We start from the raw sequence: 18,603 nt of genomic DNA, 5'->3' as shown, positions 1-18,603 counted from the left end.
TTTTTTTTGAATGCAACACGAGACAAAAGACATAGAATTGAATTATAAACATTTTTTTATCAGTTTATATTAAACTAGCTGATCGAAAACCGAACATCTGTTCTGTGATTTTGGCGGTCTCTCCAATTTTACACCCATTTCCCTCGACGGAACACCTTTGCCAGTATGTCAAGACTTCCGATACCTAGGGTCTGTTATCCAAAGCGACGGTGAACTGGATCGTACTGTGAGGCACAGAATTGACGCAGGATGGATGAAATGGCGGCAGGTCACGGGCACCATATGTGACTCGCACATCCCTCTTCCCCTAAAAGGGAAGATATATAAGACCTTAATAAGGCCTGCCGTCTTGTATGGATCAGCTTGTTGGACAACGAAAGTGGCGGATGAAAGGCGACTGCATGCAGCAGAGATGCGAATGTTGCGATGGATGTGTGGAGTAACGAGAATGGATAGAATACGGAATGAATATGTTAGAGGAAGTCTGAAAGTGGCACCTGTGACAGAGAAGCTGAGGAGTGCACGTTTGGGATGGTATGGACATGTGATGAGACGGAATGAAAATGAGGTTGTTAAGAGAGTGTTAACTATGAATGTGGAAGGATTTAGAGGAAGAGGTAGACCTAAGAAGAAATGGATGGATTGTGTGAAAGACGATATGGGTAGGAGGGGAGTGAGCGAAGAAATGGTATATGATAGAAGAGTATGGAAGGAGAAAACATGTTGCGCCGACCCCAGGTGACTGGGAGAAGGGCAGGATAATGATGATGATGATGATTAAACTAGCTGACCCGGCAGACTTCGTAGTGCCTCAATCGACAAATAAAAGACCTAAAGTTTTGTATAAAATAAAATAAAACAAACAAAAGGAATCCATCCGACGGGGGACACATCAAAGGGAAAACAAAATTGATATTTTTATTTAATTCCGAGCATTTTCATATTTAGGTATCTATCTACCTTTTAAACCTTCTCTGGACTTCCACAAATAATTCAAGACCAAAATTAGCCAAATCGGTCCAGCCGTTCTCGAGTTTTAGCGAGACTAACGAACAGCAATTCATTTTTATATATATAGATATTATATAGAGATGAATTTGTAAATTTTATATAAAATTTATACACTAAATCAGTAAACACGAGAATAAGAATCAAAAGTGGCCACGTGATTAATCGATAAAGAACAAATTAAATAGTTCCAACGAACAACTGATAGCCAGTTACAAAGACAACGTTGTTCGTGGCAGCCGTACTGCGCGCAACACAGCATCGCCGCACGCGCTCCTACATGCACTGTACACTGTCTTGCAAAATAAATTGTAAAAAAATAATAATATTAGAACATCAAAAAGATCGCAATTACAGAGTAAATTTCTTTATAATTTTATCTACCTTAAATAAATTTACTCGCGCGTTTTAAATAACATGAACAAAATAAAATAAATGCAACGAACAGTGAACGATAATCAAAATGACGCTGCGGGTCGAAGTGCCCGGCGAAAAAGTTGTTAGTGTCGAACCCTGCAAGTGCAATAAACAATACAGTAAAGAAATCAACACCGAAAATAAACTTTCGCGCGATTTAAAGGAATCTCTAAAGAAAATATGGCGGTTGCGAACGAAAATCACCGTCGAACCGTTTGTGATATGTTACGTATTACCGAGTGTGCTAGCCGGGCTGGCGGTTCAAAATATGTGCCTCGAAAAATCGTGCCTAGTGAACCTGCAGTACGACGAGGAAACTTGCAGGCATATAATGCAAGGACGCACTCAGAACTACACAGAACAAGAAAAAAAAGTTCAAAGAATGGTCACTACGATGAGTAGTTGGAGTTCACCCCTGCAAACGGCACCGCCAGGCATCCTAGCCCTTTTTATAGGGGCCTGGAGCGACCGCACAGGCAACAGAAAGGCCTTCATGATCGTGCCTATTCTCGGAAAATTAATATCTGCGATCGGCGTCATGTTGAGTGCGGTATTCTTCCGGCAAGTCGGTATGAATGAGACTGCACTTCTGGAAGGTCTCTTGCCTGCACTGGCTGGTGGCCGCGTTGCCATGACGATGGCGGTTTATAGTTATATCTCTGATATCACAAGTGAATCAGAAAGGACTTTTCGTATAGGGATAGTAACTGCCGTATTGACACTGAGCAAGCCCGTCGGTCTTGCTCTAAGCGGGATAATGACAAGCAACTTCGGTTACAAGGCGGTTTTCGTGACCGCTTGCTTCATTTACATGTTCGGCTTCATTTATATTCTGTTGAGAATAAAAGAGAAAAAGAAGAAAACAGTTGACGGTACGAAGCTTGAGTGTGTATCTTTGTTTTCATTGTCAGACCTCGTAGCAACGGTAAAAGTGGGCTTTAAAGCGAGAGAGGGAACCCACCGCGTACAAGTCATCTTAATATTAATTTGTTACATGCTCATCGTTGGACCGCTATTAGGTAAATATTTTTGAATTTATTTATTACAGTTTATTGTGCTTGTTTCAATAAATTAGATTAAAATACAATAAATTAATTTTATTTTTCGAAATCATTAAACATTGTTGTACGCAGAAAAACAATGAAACGAAATCGTATGTTTTAACCGCATATTTTACCACATACAATCATAATATTGGATTGGATATTTTATGTTGCTTTATTCCATTCACGTGTTAAACTTCATACTGAGATAGAGAAACGTACTAGTGTAGTTAAAAAGCCTACGATCTTGGTTATAGTACATTAAATCGCATTAGCGATATTCTCTCGTTATTTGCATGCTTAGCTCTCTAATTGATATCATTTTCAAGGACAGACGATCTAATCGCCTAGCTGGTGTTAAGTGGTTACTGAAGCTCGTTCAGATCACGTGAATGCCGACAGATGCCTTGAGACGTGGAGTTGGAACTTCGATTGTATTTTAGGGTCTTTCTACCCATGAACTTCAATGAATGATGCTTCGTGGCAAGCATAGAAGGCGTATTCACTTATTAACACCAGTAAATACCGGTCGGTGTTCACAGTATTTTGCTTAAATACTCAGAAAACGCCGCTGCTTATCGTTTGGCGACCCCTTTAGCCTTTGGCCTTTGGCTTCTACAAAACTTACGGGATGTAGTAGTTTTTAATAATGCAAGTTGCGAAGCTGCTACAGCTATGGCAGCAGCCCATTGGAAGCAGGTAGGGACACCATCCTAATCCTGCAGACAGAGGTAGTGACTTAGCCCATTCCCGCTCTATTATTATCTATGCACAAAGAGCCTAATGTCGTACTGCAGATACGCGATCGGTCGATCCTTCGACGGTCTACGCACCGTCGAGGCGAGTCACCCAGTCCTAAAGACTTGGACCTAAATTGAAACCACGGTCGTCTCATCTTTCAATTAGTGTAGTTGCTGACCGATGGTGGTTGCTTCGAGAAGCACTTACACTGGTTTGAAGCTAAATCAAATGCAGGTTGCCAATATTGGGGATGCAACCTGCACATTTGGAGGAACTTACGCACGCGGTTAGTCCCGTGTGATAGAGGCGTGGCCATGTTCTATCCGCGTAACGTTCTAACTTGTCACTGCACACGTAATGGCTGCAATGCTTGACAGCATCGAGGCGTAGCGGACGGTACTAGACTTCTGCCAATGCGCCATCTTGCAGGAACAGAAGGCGGCCTTTGAGAGTGTGCTCTTCTCACCCTGCAGTAATCCCAGTAAAAATCGCCTAGTTATATCGTTCGTTCTTCTATTCCTTTAGACAATAGCCGAACTCATAGCCGCTCAGTACTAATAGGATCAGTACTACTATGCTCAGTACTACCGGGCTTAGTACTACCACTAATAAGACTAGTTCACGGGCCTCGTGGCCTGGTGATTACAAAAGCCGATCACTAGTACCAAAATCAAACGTTTTTATACTTTTAGTCAATTTTATATTGATACTATCAAAAACCTCAAATTGTTTCTTTTCTTGAAAAAAGGAGATCAAGAATACAATAATACAGGACATCCTTATCCATAACAGCATCGTAGGCAGGACTTAGTAGATTGGATAAACTTAAAAAAATAGAACACATATCAGTAAATAAAGAAGGTAATGTAAACACTTTTAAATTCAATCTAGCTTAAAAGCTTCATCTTTTTAATATAATTGTTGGGAAATGAGAATGTTAATACTTTTTAAATAGTAAATAATCGTTGAGAACTCACAGATGGTGATTTGGCCCCAATTTAAAATTTCAATCAAATTCAAATCAGATACTGATATATACTTATACGTTTAAATGTAAAATACATTTATAGTTATTAAACACGGTGTTATTATTATTATTTCTATATTAATAAATAAACAAAAAATTTTAGTCAATGCTGCGTTCATAGTAATGGTCGTGCATAGAACATAATATATGAATTAAGTAAAAGGATGGAGAATAATACTTGTTTGAATTCCTTAAATTATTAAATATTAAAATTATGAAATTACTTTTAAATTCAATAAATTAATTAATAGTCGCTGTGATTTTAATTATTCATTTTAAGAATTCAGAAGCAGAAGGATATTTATTAAGCAACTTCTTCTTCGTCGCTTTCTTCATTGCTGAAGGTCGTGTCCCTGAAACTTGACCGTGGCCTGTCTCGTGAGCTGTTTCCATCTCGTCCGGTCCTCAGCTTCTCGAATGGCGGTTGCGACTGGCAGCCCAGTTAGGGCGGTTATTCGATCACACCAACGGCTAGGTAAATTAATTTACGCAACTAAATTAACATGAAAAACAAAACATGCTTTATGTTTGCTTTTTATTGAAAAAAAAGTATTTCCAACAGCATATTTTTATGTTAATTTACGTTCGGTTTGTCAATAATCCCATTCTCACGGATCGTTTGGAACCTTTGGGTCTACGGTGGGACTTCGGTTCCCTCTGTATTTTGTACAGTATGTTCCATGGGGAGTGCTCTGAGGAATTGTTTGAGATGATACTGTGGCGGTACAATACCATCATCTTGTTTTTAACATCGCACCGCCCGCCACCGGAGTAGAGTTCATATCATATATCAAACGAGGCTTGTGCAGAGTACTTAACGCAGCGGCTTAGCTCTGCCCCTGGCAATACTGAAGTCCATGGGCGACGGTAGCCACTCACCATTAGGTGGGCCGTATACTCGTCTGCCTAGAAGGGCAATAAAAAATATATATTTTATAGTTAAAAAATGGGTTTCGTATTAAAAGTTATGATATATGATTTTTCTACCTATTCGCTGGCAACATAAGAGGCAATTCTAGCTCACGGACGGGTAAGAGAGCTCACGGGCTTAACCTGAGAGAATTTGCTAACAATAGCCCTAGCAAGAGCAGTGCCTCGCTAAATCTACCACCGAATCGGAAGCGCGAACCACTGAAAGGATGCGGCGACTCAGTGGGCTTTTTTTTTATTGCTTAGATGGGTGGACGAGTTCACAGCCCACCTGGTGTTAAGTGGTTACTGGAGCCCATAGACATCCACAACGTAAATGCGCCACCCACCTTGAGATATAAGTTCTAAGGTCTCAGGTATAGTTACAACGGCTGCCCCACCCTTCAAACCGAAACGCATTACTGCTTCATGACAGGGCTAATTGGGTTTTACTATAAAATACCAAGCAAGAAAATACATCAACAAAAAGAGTTGTATTTACATTTTATGTTATCTCACAAGTACTGCAAACTTTGTTAGCAACCAAACATCAAATTACATTTTACTATCTACGCAATAATATTTAACGACATTTATCTCTAAGCATTTTTTTGCTTGACCTAACCCTTGATAAGCCTGGCATGAAATAATTCTAATAAAACTTTGACTAAATTATCGATAGTTGAACCGATAAAAGTTATATAAACAATATTCTATTCAGAATCGTGGTTTATCAAATGAAGCATTCAATAATTGATATTAAAGCGTTATAATTCAAACTAGAGTTTTTAGTGTGTCTCACGTATAAATCGTACGTGACAAATGAAGAATTACGAAATAATATATTAATAATTACTAGATACTAGTTGCGAGTCGTGGCCGAATTAGGAAATTATTTTCTTTTGCTTAATAAACCCATTTGTTGTTACTTAATTTTATAAAATTGTTTTGTAATTAATAACCCTGAATTCGTGTTTGGAAATTTTTGAAACTGTAATTTTTGTTACCGATTTTCGTAAAATTTTCGTAAAAATACTGAATAAAATGATGCGATACAGTATGAGGAATGTGACTGATTTTATATTATACAATTGAGATTGCGATCTCATGACTCAAGGTGAGTGGGGTCAGGCACCCCGTGAATTTGCTCATAGGTATACGCGATTTAAAAAAAGGGAATTAGTTTTAGCAGTTTTACACAGGTTTCAAGTAGTGATGATTGTTTGTTGATTTATGAAGTGAAAAGCCCATCTACAATGTAAATGCTGCCACCCATCTCGAGACATGAGTTCTAGGGTCTCAGTTTTTACAGTACTAGAGGTCCCGCATTAGTCGAAATTCGACTAAATAATTAATTGGAATTGTAAGTTTGTACACTATTATGATTGTATTTTATACTTCTATAATCACAAATTTCGCCAAGGTTACACTATAAAAAAATATTAATAAAGACAAACAATATTTAATCTATTCTCAATTTGACCACAGACGTCAAGAACAAAAGTTTGACAATAAATAGTGAGCATGCGTGTGTGCGTCAAATACATGGTATGTAGTGTGTGTAATGTTTTCTTTATTGATTTAATATATCTTTTACGCATTATTTTTAAAAAATATTAGCATTGTGCACTTCTTCTCTATATTCTCTATAAGTGTAGAAAATTTCATACTCCTCCGTCCGCGTAATTTTCGTAAAAAGGGATACAAAGTTTTTGCTTTACGTATTAATATATAGATAACAGCTGCCCCAATCTTCAAACCGAAACGCATTACAGCTTCATGGTAGAAATAAGCTGAGTGGTGGTACCCACACGTGCGGATTCACAAGGCATCCTACCACCAGTAATTACGCAAATTATAATTTTACGGGCTTAATTTTTACTACACGATGTTATTCCTTCACCGTGGAAGTCAATCGTGCACACACTACCATGTATTTGACACTACACATACATAAAAATATACTCTTTGTTTACTGTCAATTGGGAAACTTTTGTTATTGTTTAAAGTCTGTGGTCGAATTGAAAATAGATTAATATTGTTTGTCATTAATATTATTGATCTATAGTGCGAGAGTATCTATAGAGTGATTATCGAAATATAATAAGTGTTTGACAATAGAACCATAATAATGTTTAAACTTATAATTTCAATTGATTATAGTCGAATCTCGACTACTGCATGGCCACTAGTTACCTTAATTACACTATTCAGCACATGAAAAAAATTACGAAAAAAAAATATATTTATTAAAACTACGCATTGAAATCACTTAAAATTTTCAGTAAAAAATATAATTATTTTTCGTATTAACTTACTAAGTTGAATTTTTAATTTATGATTATTAATTTACATACACACTAAACTTGAAGGTTGCTTCTGATTATTTCAATTTAAATCGATTAATTATACTTTTAATATATATTAGCGCTTTTACGCCTAATGCATCAATGTTATTTTTAATTCGTGATAAAGCAGCTATTGGGGTGACAAAAAATACTGCTTATTTTTGACGTGAAACACCAGTGTTCTGGCTGGAGTGAAACAGCTATTATTATTCAGTATAACATCAGGACAAATCGTTACACAGGTTTTCAAGAATTGCATTTACGATAACACCGTTCTATACTGTATGTTTCTGCAACCAAGTTGTAATATGTGACGATTTGAACAGTGTGGTCTATTAATCTTCTCAGTGGGCCGCGTTTCCGATCCGGTGGTAGATTCTGCGGAGCACGGCTCTTGCTAGGGTTCGTGTTAGCAACGTCATCAGGTTTGAGCCCCGTGAGCTCACCTACTAGTTAAGGCTACGCTGATATAGCCTCTCAAGGCTATCAGCTTAGGTAGGAAAAAAGAAAAAAGAAAAAAAAGGGTGCGTGTACTTATGTACGTGCGTAAGAAGCTATACTTTATTTTTATTAATTTTTTATTTTTTTTTATTTAAATTTTAATCAATTTGATAAAAAATCGATTAAACAACATCCTCAAACACGCATATTGAACATCCCTTTTCTTGACATCGTATAAATTCGGTAATTTTCGGTACGGTTCGGAAAGTTCACCTGCGGCTATATTCAGACTCGCCAAGTTTCGTCGGTCGTATTGTAATGAGCGATTTAGTGGGCAACTTCATTCTGTTAATTTTGTGTCATGGTGCGCGCGCATCGTAAAATTTCACTCTCATAAGTTTTACATAACGCGCCTAAAGAAGTATAACATCAAAAATCTGTTGTAAAATTAAAAACGTCACGTCTCAACGACGATGGCCGAATCACGTCTTAAACTTTCATGGTGAGAGCTTAACTAACTAGCAAACAAACAAAGTAATTTGGCAATTCAATTGATTACAAAACATTAAATTCAGCGATAAGACAAACAAACGGGCGTGCGTATTTCTTTCTCAATTGAAAAATTACTTTTTGTATTAATTGAAGTACAATCTCCTTGAACAAGGCTGGTGAGCTAAAACGTATTGATTGGTCTACGAAAGATGTTTTTTTTTATTACTTAGATGGGTGGACGAGCTCACAGCCCACCTGGTGTTAGGTGGTTACTGGAGCCCATGGACATCTACGACGTAAATACGCCACCCACCTTGAGATATAATTTGGTCACAAGTTTATTTACAACGGCTGTCCTACCCTTCAAACCGAAACGCATTATTGCTTCACGACAGAAATACGCGGGGTGGTGGTATCTACCCGCGCTGACTCACAAGAGGTCCTACCACCAGTAATTACGTAAATTAAAATTTGCGGGTTTGATTTTTATTGCACGATGTTATTCCTTCACCGTGGAAGTCAATCGAGAACGTTTGTTGAATACGTATTTCATTAGAAAATTTGGTATGCGCCTGGGATTCGAAAACCGGTGCATCGCTCAACACGAATACACCGGACGTCTTATCCTTTTAGGCCACAACGACTTCTTAAATGTTCTAATGCTATCTAAAATTCTTCTTCACGTTTCAAGGTAGAGAGAAAAAAATGAAAATAAAGGTAGAGGTATTAGAATTGCGACATAAGGACTTTTGGAGCGCGTACGTAATTGAATACTACGTATTGTTTTACGATTTACGGTCAATACACGACAAAAAAGACGATAATATTTTGATATGTCGCAAGCCCGTACGCGTGTTGTACTGTCATCCTATTTGCGTAAAACGTAAGACAGACGCTGTAATAATTATAATATCAATGGACTCTAGTAACAGTTTAACCCTAAGTGAATCGTGAGCTCGCTTTTTTTTATTACTTAGATTGGTGGACGAACTCACAGCCCACCTGGTGTTAAGTAGTTACTGGAGCCTATAGACATCTACAATGTAAATGCGCCACCCACCTTGAGATATAAGTTCTAAGGTCTCAGTATAGTTACAACGGCTACCCCACCCTTCAAACCGAAACGAATTACTGCTTCACAGCAGAAATAGGCGGGGTGGTGGTACCCACCCGCGTGGACTCACAGAGGTCCTACCACCAGTAATTACGCAAATTATAATTTTGCGGGTTTCATTTTTATTACACGATGTTATTCCTTCACCGTGGAAGTCAATCGTGAACATTTGTTAAGTACGTATTTCATTAGAAAAATTGGTACCCGCCTGCGGGATTCGAACACCGGTGCATCGCTACATACGAATGCACCGGACATCTTATCCTTTAGGCCACGACGACTTCGCTTCCCAACCCTTAACTATTAAACGGATATTTAAAATAATTTATTATAATTCAAAAACCTAGTGTAATTCTTCCACGGCGTATCTTAAGTAATAGGCGGCTGTCGTGTAGGAAGGGCGAAATGCAAGCAAATATGTGTAATAACATACAGCCAATATGGAGTGGGATCCGGCTCATCGACTCGTCCGCGCGTAACTGGAACAGCCTCTTAGGCGGCCAGAGATTAGGTAGGGGAAAAAAAGAGTGGAACCCGTTATAGATTACAATTGACATTTCGACCTCATGTCAAAGGTGACGTTATCCGATGTTTACGAGTTCCCGGTAGCCTCTCTTGAAACTTAACCAATGTTGCTTCTCTTAACTGAAATAACAATACTAGAAATAACGATAGCAAAATTAGATTTTAAAAATTTGGCGACGACATACATAATAATAGGTTGGAGAAAAAGTATTTTCGCGTTATAGTATGTATGAACTTGTAATAAAATCTCTTTGGCTATATACTATTTGTATCTGGCTGGTTTTGGTATAATTAAAAGTTTAAATTTAAAGAAGATAATTCCAAACTCAAATTAGGAAAATGTGTGATTTTTATTTATTTTTCGTACTATCAAGATGAGTGAATCTAATGAAGAAATTCGATACATTTTAAAATTTTACTACAAAAAATGTAAAAATGCGAAAATTATGCGATTTGCATTTGCAATGTTTATGGACCTAGTGCAGTGTCTGTAAGAGTAGCACAAATTTGGTTTAAGCGTTTTCAATCCGGAAATTTTGATGACAAAGATGCACGTCGCTCTGGTCGCCCTATTACGGATAAAATGGATGATATTTTTGCAAAAGTGGAGCAAGATCGGCATATCAGTGGTTACGACGTAGCTGCAGAACTGGGAATTGACCACAAAATAGTTTTGGCGCATTTGAAAAAAACTGGGTACACAAAAAAGCCCGATATTTGGGTACCTCACAAGCTCACTGAAAGAAACATAATGAACCGTGTACTCATTTGTTATTCTTTATTACGACGTAATGAAGCCGAACCATTTTTATATAAACTGATAACTGATGATGAAAAGTGGATCACGTACTACAAGAACGTGCGAAAAAGGTCGTGGTCAAAGGCCGGTCAGGCTTCACAGACTGTGGCGAAGCCCGGGTTAACTCGCTACAAGGTGATGCTGTGTGTGTGGTGGGACTGAAAGGGTATTATTCATTATGAGCTGTTACCACCAGGCAGGACCATCGATTCTGAACTCCACTGCGAACAACTGATGAGATTAAAGCAAGAAGTTGAGAGAAAGCGGCCGGAATTAATCAACAGAAGGAGTGTGGTTTTTCATTATGATAACGCTAGACCTCACACATATCACTCAGCAAAAATTAAGAGACCTTGGTTGGGAGGTGTTAATGTATCCGCCGTATAGTCCTGACTTTGCACCTTCAGATTTCCACCTGTTTCAGTCTCTTCAGAATTCTTTAGGCAGTGTCAGGTTAACATCACGAGAGGACTGTTAAAACCAACTGTCGCGAAATTTTGATCAGAAACCCCAAAATTTCTATAGCAATGGGATCATGTCCCTACCTACAAGATGGCAAAAAGATATCGAACAAAATGGTACCGACATACTTTAGTTAAACGTAAATAAAATTTATTAAAAAAAAAAAAGTGATTTTTCTTAAAAGATGCGAAGAAACTTTTTCCCCAACCTATAATTTATAAAGTGGGGTCTCTATTGTAAAAACTTTAAATAATTAAAACAATATACCTTTATGTGTAAATGTATATTACTATGTTAAAGGTTAAGTATATTTTGAATGATTCAGTTGGATACATATATCCATATAATTTATGTAACTTTTTAATGCAACGCGGCACTTTTGCATTGAAACCACTTGCCTGAGGCGAGATTAGATAATAAAGTATTAGGTTAATTTTATTGTGAGTCACAAGTACAGGGAATAAATTTGTATGAATCATTTGTAGGAATCCGAGAGCACTGAGCTGATCTTTAGGGCTAATTTATTAATAAAACCTCGGAACACTTTTATTCGCGTATAGTTTTGAAGACCATTCAGGGGGAAGAAAAGAAGGGGAACAATTGCGTTACCAACTTAAAAATAGCCAAGCTTTAATACAAGAATGTTGGATAGAAATACCAACATTATTTATCTAATTTTTAATACTAGTAGTCCCGCAGTAGTCGAAATTCGACTATAATTAATTTTAATAATAAGTTTGAACTTTATTATGGTTCTATTGTCAGACTTTTAAACTTCTATAATCACAGATTTCGCCAAGACTACACTATAAACAAATAATATTAAAGATAAACAATTTGACTACAGACTTTAAGCAATAACAATATTTTTGACAACAAACAAATAGTATGCATGCGTGTGTGTGTCAAATACATGTAATGTGTGTGTAATGTTTGAATGTATTTCGTCGTAAATGTAAATCGTTACTTGGGGTCGCTTATGTAAAAATAAAAATGCTTAAAAATGTTTTCATTGTTTCACGACTCTCGTTTTCTCCTCTGTCTTGTTTTAATTAATTATTGTATTTCTAATTTAACTTGATATCTGTTTTTATTTCTATTTATTACCTCGGAACCTGTTTCACTAGTGTTAATAATTTAATTCTGGGATATCATTTAATTATTTTATAAGACACGTCTTGGCTTTAGCCTTGTGCGTTTACAATGTTAACATTCATTTAAAATAATAAAACAATTCTAATCAGTTTTCAGGAACTAAAAGGCCTCTGAATTAGTTAGAGTTTGCACATACTTCCGGAACAGACGGACGAATAATTTCTGGTTTATTGTGGTACATGATCCAGTGTGCAGTGTTCTAGAGTTGGTACCAATCGAAGACCATGACGTCTTAGTTTGCGTTCTTCACTCTCCTACAGATACCCACCGTAATTTACAGTGGTCCCTAATTTAATATATTTCTGTTGAATATCCACATTTCAGCGGACACTAGTGTTAGGCAATCTACTAATGAAATACTGCCGAAAAATATTAATTGAAGCTAACGTGGCCTAAATTATAAAGCGCCCAGTGCATTCGCATCAGGCGATACAACTGTGCCAGTGTGCGAAACACGGAGGCAGGTACTAATATTTCGAATGAAATACGTACTTAACAACCGTTCACGATTGACTCCCATGGCGAAGGAATAGCATCGTGTAATAAAAACCAAACCCGCAAAAAATATTATTTGCACAATTACTGTTGGGAGAACGTTCACAGGCGTAATTACCACCACCCTGCCTGTATCTGCCGTGAAACAGTAATGCATTTCGGTCTGAAGAATGGAACAGCCTTTGTACTATAAAACTGAGACCTTAGAACTCATATCTTAAGGTCGGAGAAGGCTTTTATATTGTTAATATCTCAGGGCTCCGATAATTACTTAACACCAGGTAGGCTGTGAGTTGTTCCACCTATCTAAGCAATAATAAAACAATTATAATATTAAAGTCGACTTCATATTTACAGGTATTCGGAAGTCAAAGTGTTAAGATCGTATTACAACAAATTTTAAGATAATTACGTTCGCATTCGTAACAAGGTCGTGATCACATTGATATGGTATCTAAGATATTAAGGCTTATAAGATAGGAGATGTTGACCTCTACCTTAATAAGTACATTTTGTCGTTCAAAATTGAATCGTAACATTGATATGTTTTAGATTTTCAATGAAAAAAAAAACAAGTCAATACTCGAATTCATTAACGCGTGCAATCGTTTAGAATTTTTGTATTAGTTTTTTTTCTTTTCTCTTAGCTCAGTATTCCTCTTTTGGAAAGCCAACACACAAGAAAGCCAAGAAACAATTATTTTGATTTCGTATGTGGTAAGATTTGTGTAAAAACCTTTTGATTTATCTTTAATTATATTTTCAATTATTATTTGTGTCATAATAGGTATTGTTATACAGTAGTAGCGATCCCAGCCCGTGCCACTCCGTCGCCGCGTCCGGTGGCACAAAATAAAACCCAGACCCCTCCCCCGGTTATCCTTCAGGAGAAGGCAGCTTGGGATCGAGTTTGCCTGGCCCTTAAGGCCAAAAATATAAATTTCACGAATGCCCGTAACCTCGCAAACGGCATTCAAATTAAGGTTCAAACACCCGACGACCATAGGGCCCTCTCTTCTTACCTCCGTAAGGAACGTATAAGTTTCCATACTTATACGCTCCAGGAGGAGCGCGAACTCCGCGTTGTAATACGCGGAATCCCTAAAGAGTTAGATGTAGAGCTCGTCAAGGCCGATCTGTTAGAACAGGGCTTTCCAGTGAATTCTGTGCATCGTATGCACACCGGTCGCGGTAGGGAGCCATATAATATGGTTCTAGTCACCCTCCAGCCTACCCCCGAGGGTAAGAAAATCTTCAACACACAGACCGTCTGTAGGCTCTCCGGTATCGCCATCGAAGCCCCCCATAAAAAAGGCACTCCTAGCCAGTGCCATAACTGTCAATTGTACGGGCACTCTTCCCGTAACTGTCACGCGCGCCCCCGATGTGTTAAGTGTTTGGGCGATCACGCCACGGCCCTCTGCGCTCGCGACCAAAAAACCGCGACGGAACCGCCTAGCTGCGTCCTGTGTCGAACACAGGGTCACCCCGCGAATTACCGTGGTTGCCCCCGAGCCCCTAAAATAAATCGCCGCGTCGCCCGCCATAACCGCCTCCGAGCTTCCGGCCCAGACATCAAAGCCTCGGCACCCTCTGCGTCGCAGGCTAAGCCAGCGTTCGTTCCGGCGGCGGTGCCCAGTGTCTCGGCCTGGGCAAAACCACTGCCGTACACGAACACGGCTACAACTCCCGCCCCCGCGACTCGTCCCTCTCCCGCGACTTGCCCTCCGACCGCGTCCGAAAATCTCGCTTTAGCGATCGACTTCTTTCAGTCGATCAACTTTGAGCGCGTTAACGCTTTGGGCGACGCCATTCGCGCTGCCTCCACTGCACAACACTTTATCGCCGTTGTGCAGGAATACGCCGACGTATACGCGTCATTAAATACGTACGTCCTCCCCTCTCTCCGCCGGTAATCAATGGCGTATGTAAGTAGAATAAAGCCCCTATCCGTAACGATAGGATTTTTTAACGCTTACGGTCTCGCAAATCAACGTGATCAGGTTTCTGACTTTTTGCGTGACCATCAAATTGATATCTTTTTAGTGCAGGAGACCCTACTTAAGCCCGCGCGCCGTGACCCTAAAATCGCGAACTATAACATGGTCAGGAACGACAGGCTCTCTGCCCGTGGTGGTGGTACCGTCATTTACTATAGAAGAGCCCTGCATTGCGTCCCGCTCGATCCTCCCGCGCTCGCTAATATCGAAGCATCAGTGTGCCGAATCTCACTGACGGGACACGCGCCGATCGTTATCGCGTCCGTTTATCTTCCACCGGATAAGATCGTTCTAAGCAGTGATATCGAGGCGCTGCTCGGCATGGGGAGCTCTGTCATTCTGGCGGGCGACCTAAATTGTAAACACATCAGGTGGAACTCACACACCACAACCCCGAATGGCAGGCGGCTTGACGCGTTAGTCGATGATCTCGCCTTCGATATCGTCGCTCCGCTAACCCCGACTCACTACCCGCTAAATATCGCGCATCGCCCGGATATACTCGACATAGCGTTATTAAAAAACGTAACTTTGCGCTTACACTCGATCGAAGTAGTTTCAGAGTTAGATTCAGACCACCGTCCCGTCGTTATGAAGCTCGGTCGCGCTCCCGATTCCGTTCCCGTCACGAGGACTGTGGTGGATTGGCACACGCTGGGCATCAGCCTGGCTGAATCTGATCTACCATCGCTACCGTTTAGCCCGGACTCTACCCCGTCTCCTCAGGATACCGCTGAAGCCATAGACATCTTAACGTCACACATCACCTCGACATTAGATAGGTCATCGAAACAAGTTGTAGCGGAGGACTTCCTTCACCGCTTCAAATTGTCCGACGATATTAGGGAACTCCTTAGAGCTAAGAACGCCTCGATACGCGCCTACGACAGGTATCCTACCGCGGAAAATCGTATTCGAATGCGTGCCCTACAACGCGACGTAAAGTCTCGCATCGCCGAAGTCCGAGATGCCAGATGGTCTGATTTCTTAGAAGGACTCGCGCCCTCCCAAAGGTCTTACTACCGCTTAGCTCGTACTCTCAAATCGGATACGGTAGTAACTATGCCCCCCCTCGTAGGCCCCTCAGGCCGACTCGCGGCGTTCGATGATGACGAAAAAGCAGAGCTGCTGGCCGATACATTGCAAACCCAGTGCACGCCCAGCACTCAATCCGTGGACCCTGTTCATGTAGAATTAGTAGACAGTGAGGTAGAACGCAGAGCCTCCTTGCCACCATCGGATGCGTTACCACCCGTCACCCCGATAGAAGTTAAAGACTTGATCAAAGACCTACGTCCTCGCAAGGCTCCCGGTTCCGACGGTATATCTAACCGCGTTATTAAACTTCTACCCGTCCAACTCATCGTGATGTTGGCATCTATTTTCAATGCCGCTATGGCGAACTGTATCTTTCCCGCGGTGTGGAAAGAAGCGGACGTTATCGGCATACATAAACCCGGTAAACCAAAAAATCATCCGACGAGCTACCGCCCGATTAGCCTCCTCATGTCTCTAGGCAAACTGTATGAGCGTCTGCTCTACAAACGCCTCAGAGACTTCGTCTCATCCAAGGGCATTCTCATCGATGAACAATTCGGATTCCGTACAAATCACTCATGCGTTCAACAGGTGCACCGCCTCACGGAGCACATTCTTGTGGGGCTTAATCGACCAAAACCGTTATACACGGGAGCTCTCTTCTTCGACGTCGCAAAAGCGTTCGACAAAGTCTGGCACAATGGTTTGATTTTCAAACTATTCAACATGGGCGTGCCGGATAGTCTCGTGCTCATCATACGGGACTTCTTGTCGAACCGCTCTTTTCGATATCGAGTCGAGGGAACCCGCTCCTCCCCACGACCTCTCACAGCTGGAGTCCCGCAAGGCTCTGTCCTCTCACCCCTCCTATTTAGCTTATTCGTCAACGATATTCCCCGGTCGCCGCCGACCCATTTAGCTTTATTCGCCGACGACACGACTGTTTACTATTCTAGTAGAAATAAGTCCCTAATCGCGAAGAAGCTTCAGAGTGCAGCCCTAGCCCTAGGACAGTGGTTCCGAAAATGGCGCATAGACATCAACCCAGCGAAAAGTACTGCGGTGCTATTTCAGAGGGGAAGCTCCTCACGGATTTCCTCCCGGATTAGGAGGAGGAATCTCACACCCCCGATTACTCTCTTTAGACAACCCATACCCTGGGCCAGGAAGGTCAAGTACCTGGGCGTTACCCTGGATGCATCGATGACATTCCGCCCGCATATAAAATCAGTCCGTGACCGTGCCGCGTTTATTCTCGGTAGACTCTACCCCATGATCTGTAAGCGGAGTAAAATGTCCCTTCGGAACAAGGTGACACTTTACAAAACTTGCATAAGGCCCGTCATGACTTACGCGAGTGTGGTGTTCGCTCACGCGGCCCGCACGCACATAGACACCCTCCAATCCCTACAATCCCGCTTTTGTAGGTTAGCTGTCGGGGCTCCGTGGTTCGTGAGGAACGTTGACCTACACGACGACCTGGGCCTCGAATCAATTCGGAAATACATGAAGTCAGCGTCGGAACGATACTTCGATAAGGCTATGCGTCATGATAATCGCCTTATCGTTGCCGCCGCTGACTACTCCCTGAATCCTGATCATGCAGGAGCCAGTCACCGTCGACGCCCTAGACACGTCCTTACGGATCCATCAGATCCAATAACCTTTGCATTAGATGCCTTCAGCTCTAATACTAGGGGCAGGCTTAGGGACCCCGGTAACCGTACTCGTCGAACTCGACAAAGAGGTCGACGTGCAACCTAACCCATGCATCAGCCCGCTGAGTTTCTCGCCGGATCTTCTCAGCGGGTCGCGATTCCGATCCGGTAGTAGATTCATTCGCGAAACAATTGCTCTTGAGTTGTTAGGTCTCCTTCGGAGGCGCTCGGGCAGTTGTTAGCAAATCCCACCCCTCTTGGCTGAGCCTTTGCTCGCCCACCTGTCCTGGTGAAACTGGAAAGGCCTTCGGGCCACCAGTAAACTTTCAATCATAAAAAAAAAAAAAAAAAAAAAAAAAAAAAAAAAAAAAAAAAAAAAAAAAAAAAAAAAAAAAAAAAAAAAATAGTAGCGATAATGTGTGTGTACATATTTGTTCTGTAATAGCAAATTTATAGAACTAAAGCATAGTATATAAAGCATAATTTTAGGTAATTTACAATAGGTACACCATCTTGAATTAACAGTAGGTGGTTTATGGTATAATTAACAGTGATACAATTATCAAGACAATACAATGGATAATAATACTATCTGTTCAAAATGTTCAAATGGCTCAAAATACATTCATTTTTTTTTGGTAATATTATCTCTAAATTCGATTTAGTCTATGGTTTCAAGTACATCAATAGCGTTCTCGAAGATAAAAATGTTTTCCTAATTTTTCATCAAACATTCTCTCGCAATAGCGGTCCATAAAAAATGCAAAGGTACAGTTTTCCTTCATAAAAAAACATCGATTTAACGAAACAACAAGCATTCTGCATAATTGAATAGGCGTAGTAAAATTGTAATTAAATTTGATTGTTTACAAGTTGATTAAGACGCACTATTAGTAGTAGTGGCTTGCCATGATGGGTAAATGAGCTCAAA

General features: G+C 40.4%; 1 protein-coding gene across 2 annotated transcripts in view; it reads left to right on the top strand.

The window, feature by feature from the left end:
- Positions 1 to 1,140: 1,140 nt before the first annotated feature.
- LOC101741991 (proton-coupled folate transporter) overlaps positions 1,141 to 18,603 on the top strand; it is a 32,896-nt gene continuing 15,433 nt past the window's right edge. The window contains exon 1 of one of the 2 annotated variants that reach the window (XM_004933328.5): positions 1,141 to 2,444. In XM_004933328.5, the coding sequence (XP_004933385.1) occupies positions 1,472 to 2,444 (973 nt within the window). In that variant the 5' untranslated portion in view covers positions 1,141 to 1,471. The remainder of the gene's footprint in view (positions 2,445 to 18,603) is intronic. The other variant, XM_021352771.3, reaches the window with a different exon arrangement.

This window comes from Bombyx mori, chromosome 19, assembly GCF_030269925.1.
Source record: "Bombyx mori chromosome 19, ASM3026992v2".
Classification (NCBI taxonomy): domain Eukaryota; kingdom Metazoa; phylum Arthropoda; class Insecta; order Lepidoptera; family Bombycidae; genus Bombyx; species Bombyx mori.
The sequence above is the reverse complement of the archived record's forward strand: the minus strand, read 5'-3'. Positions and strand labels throughout refer to the sequence as shown.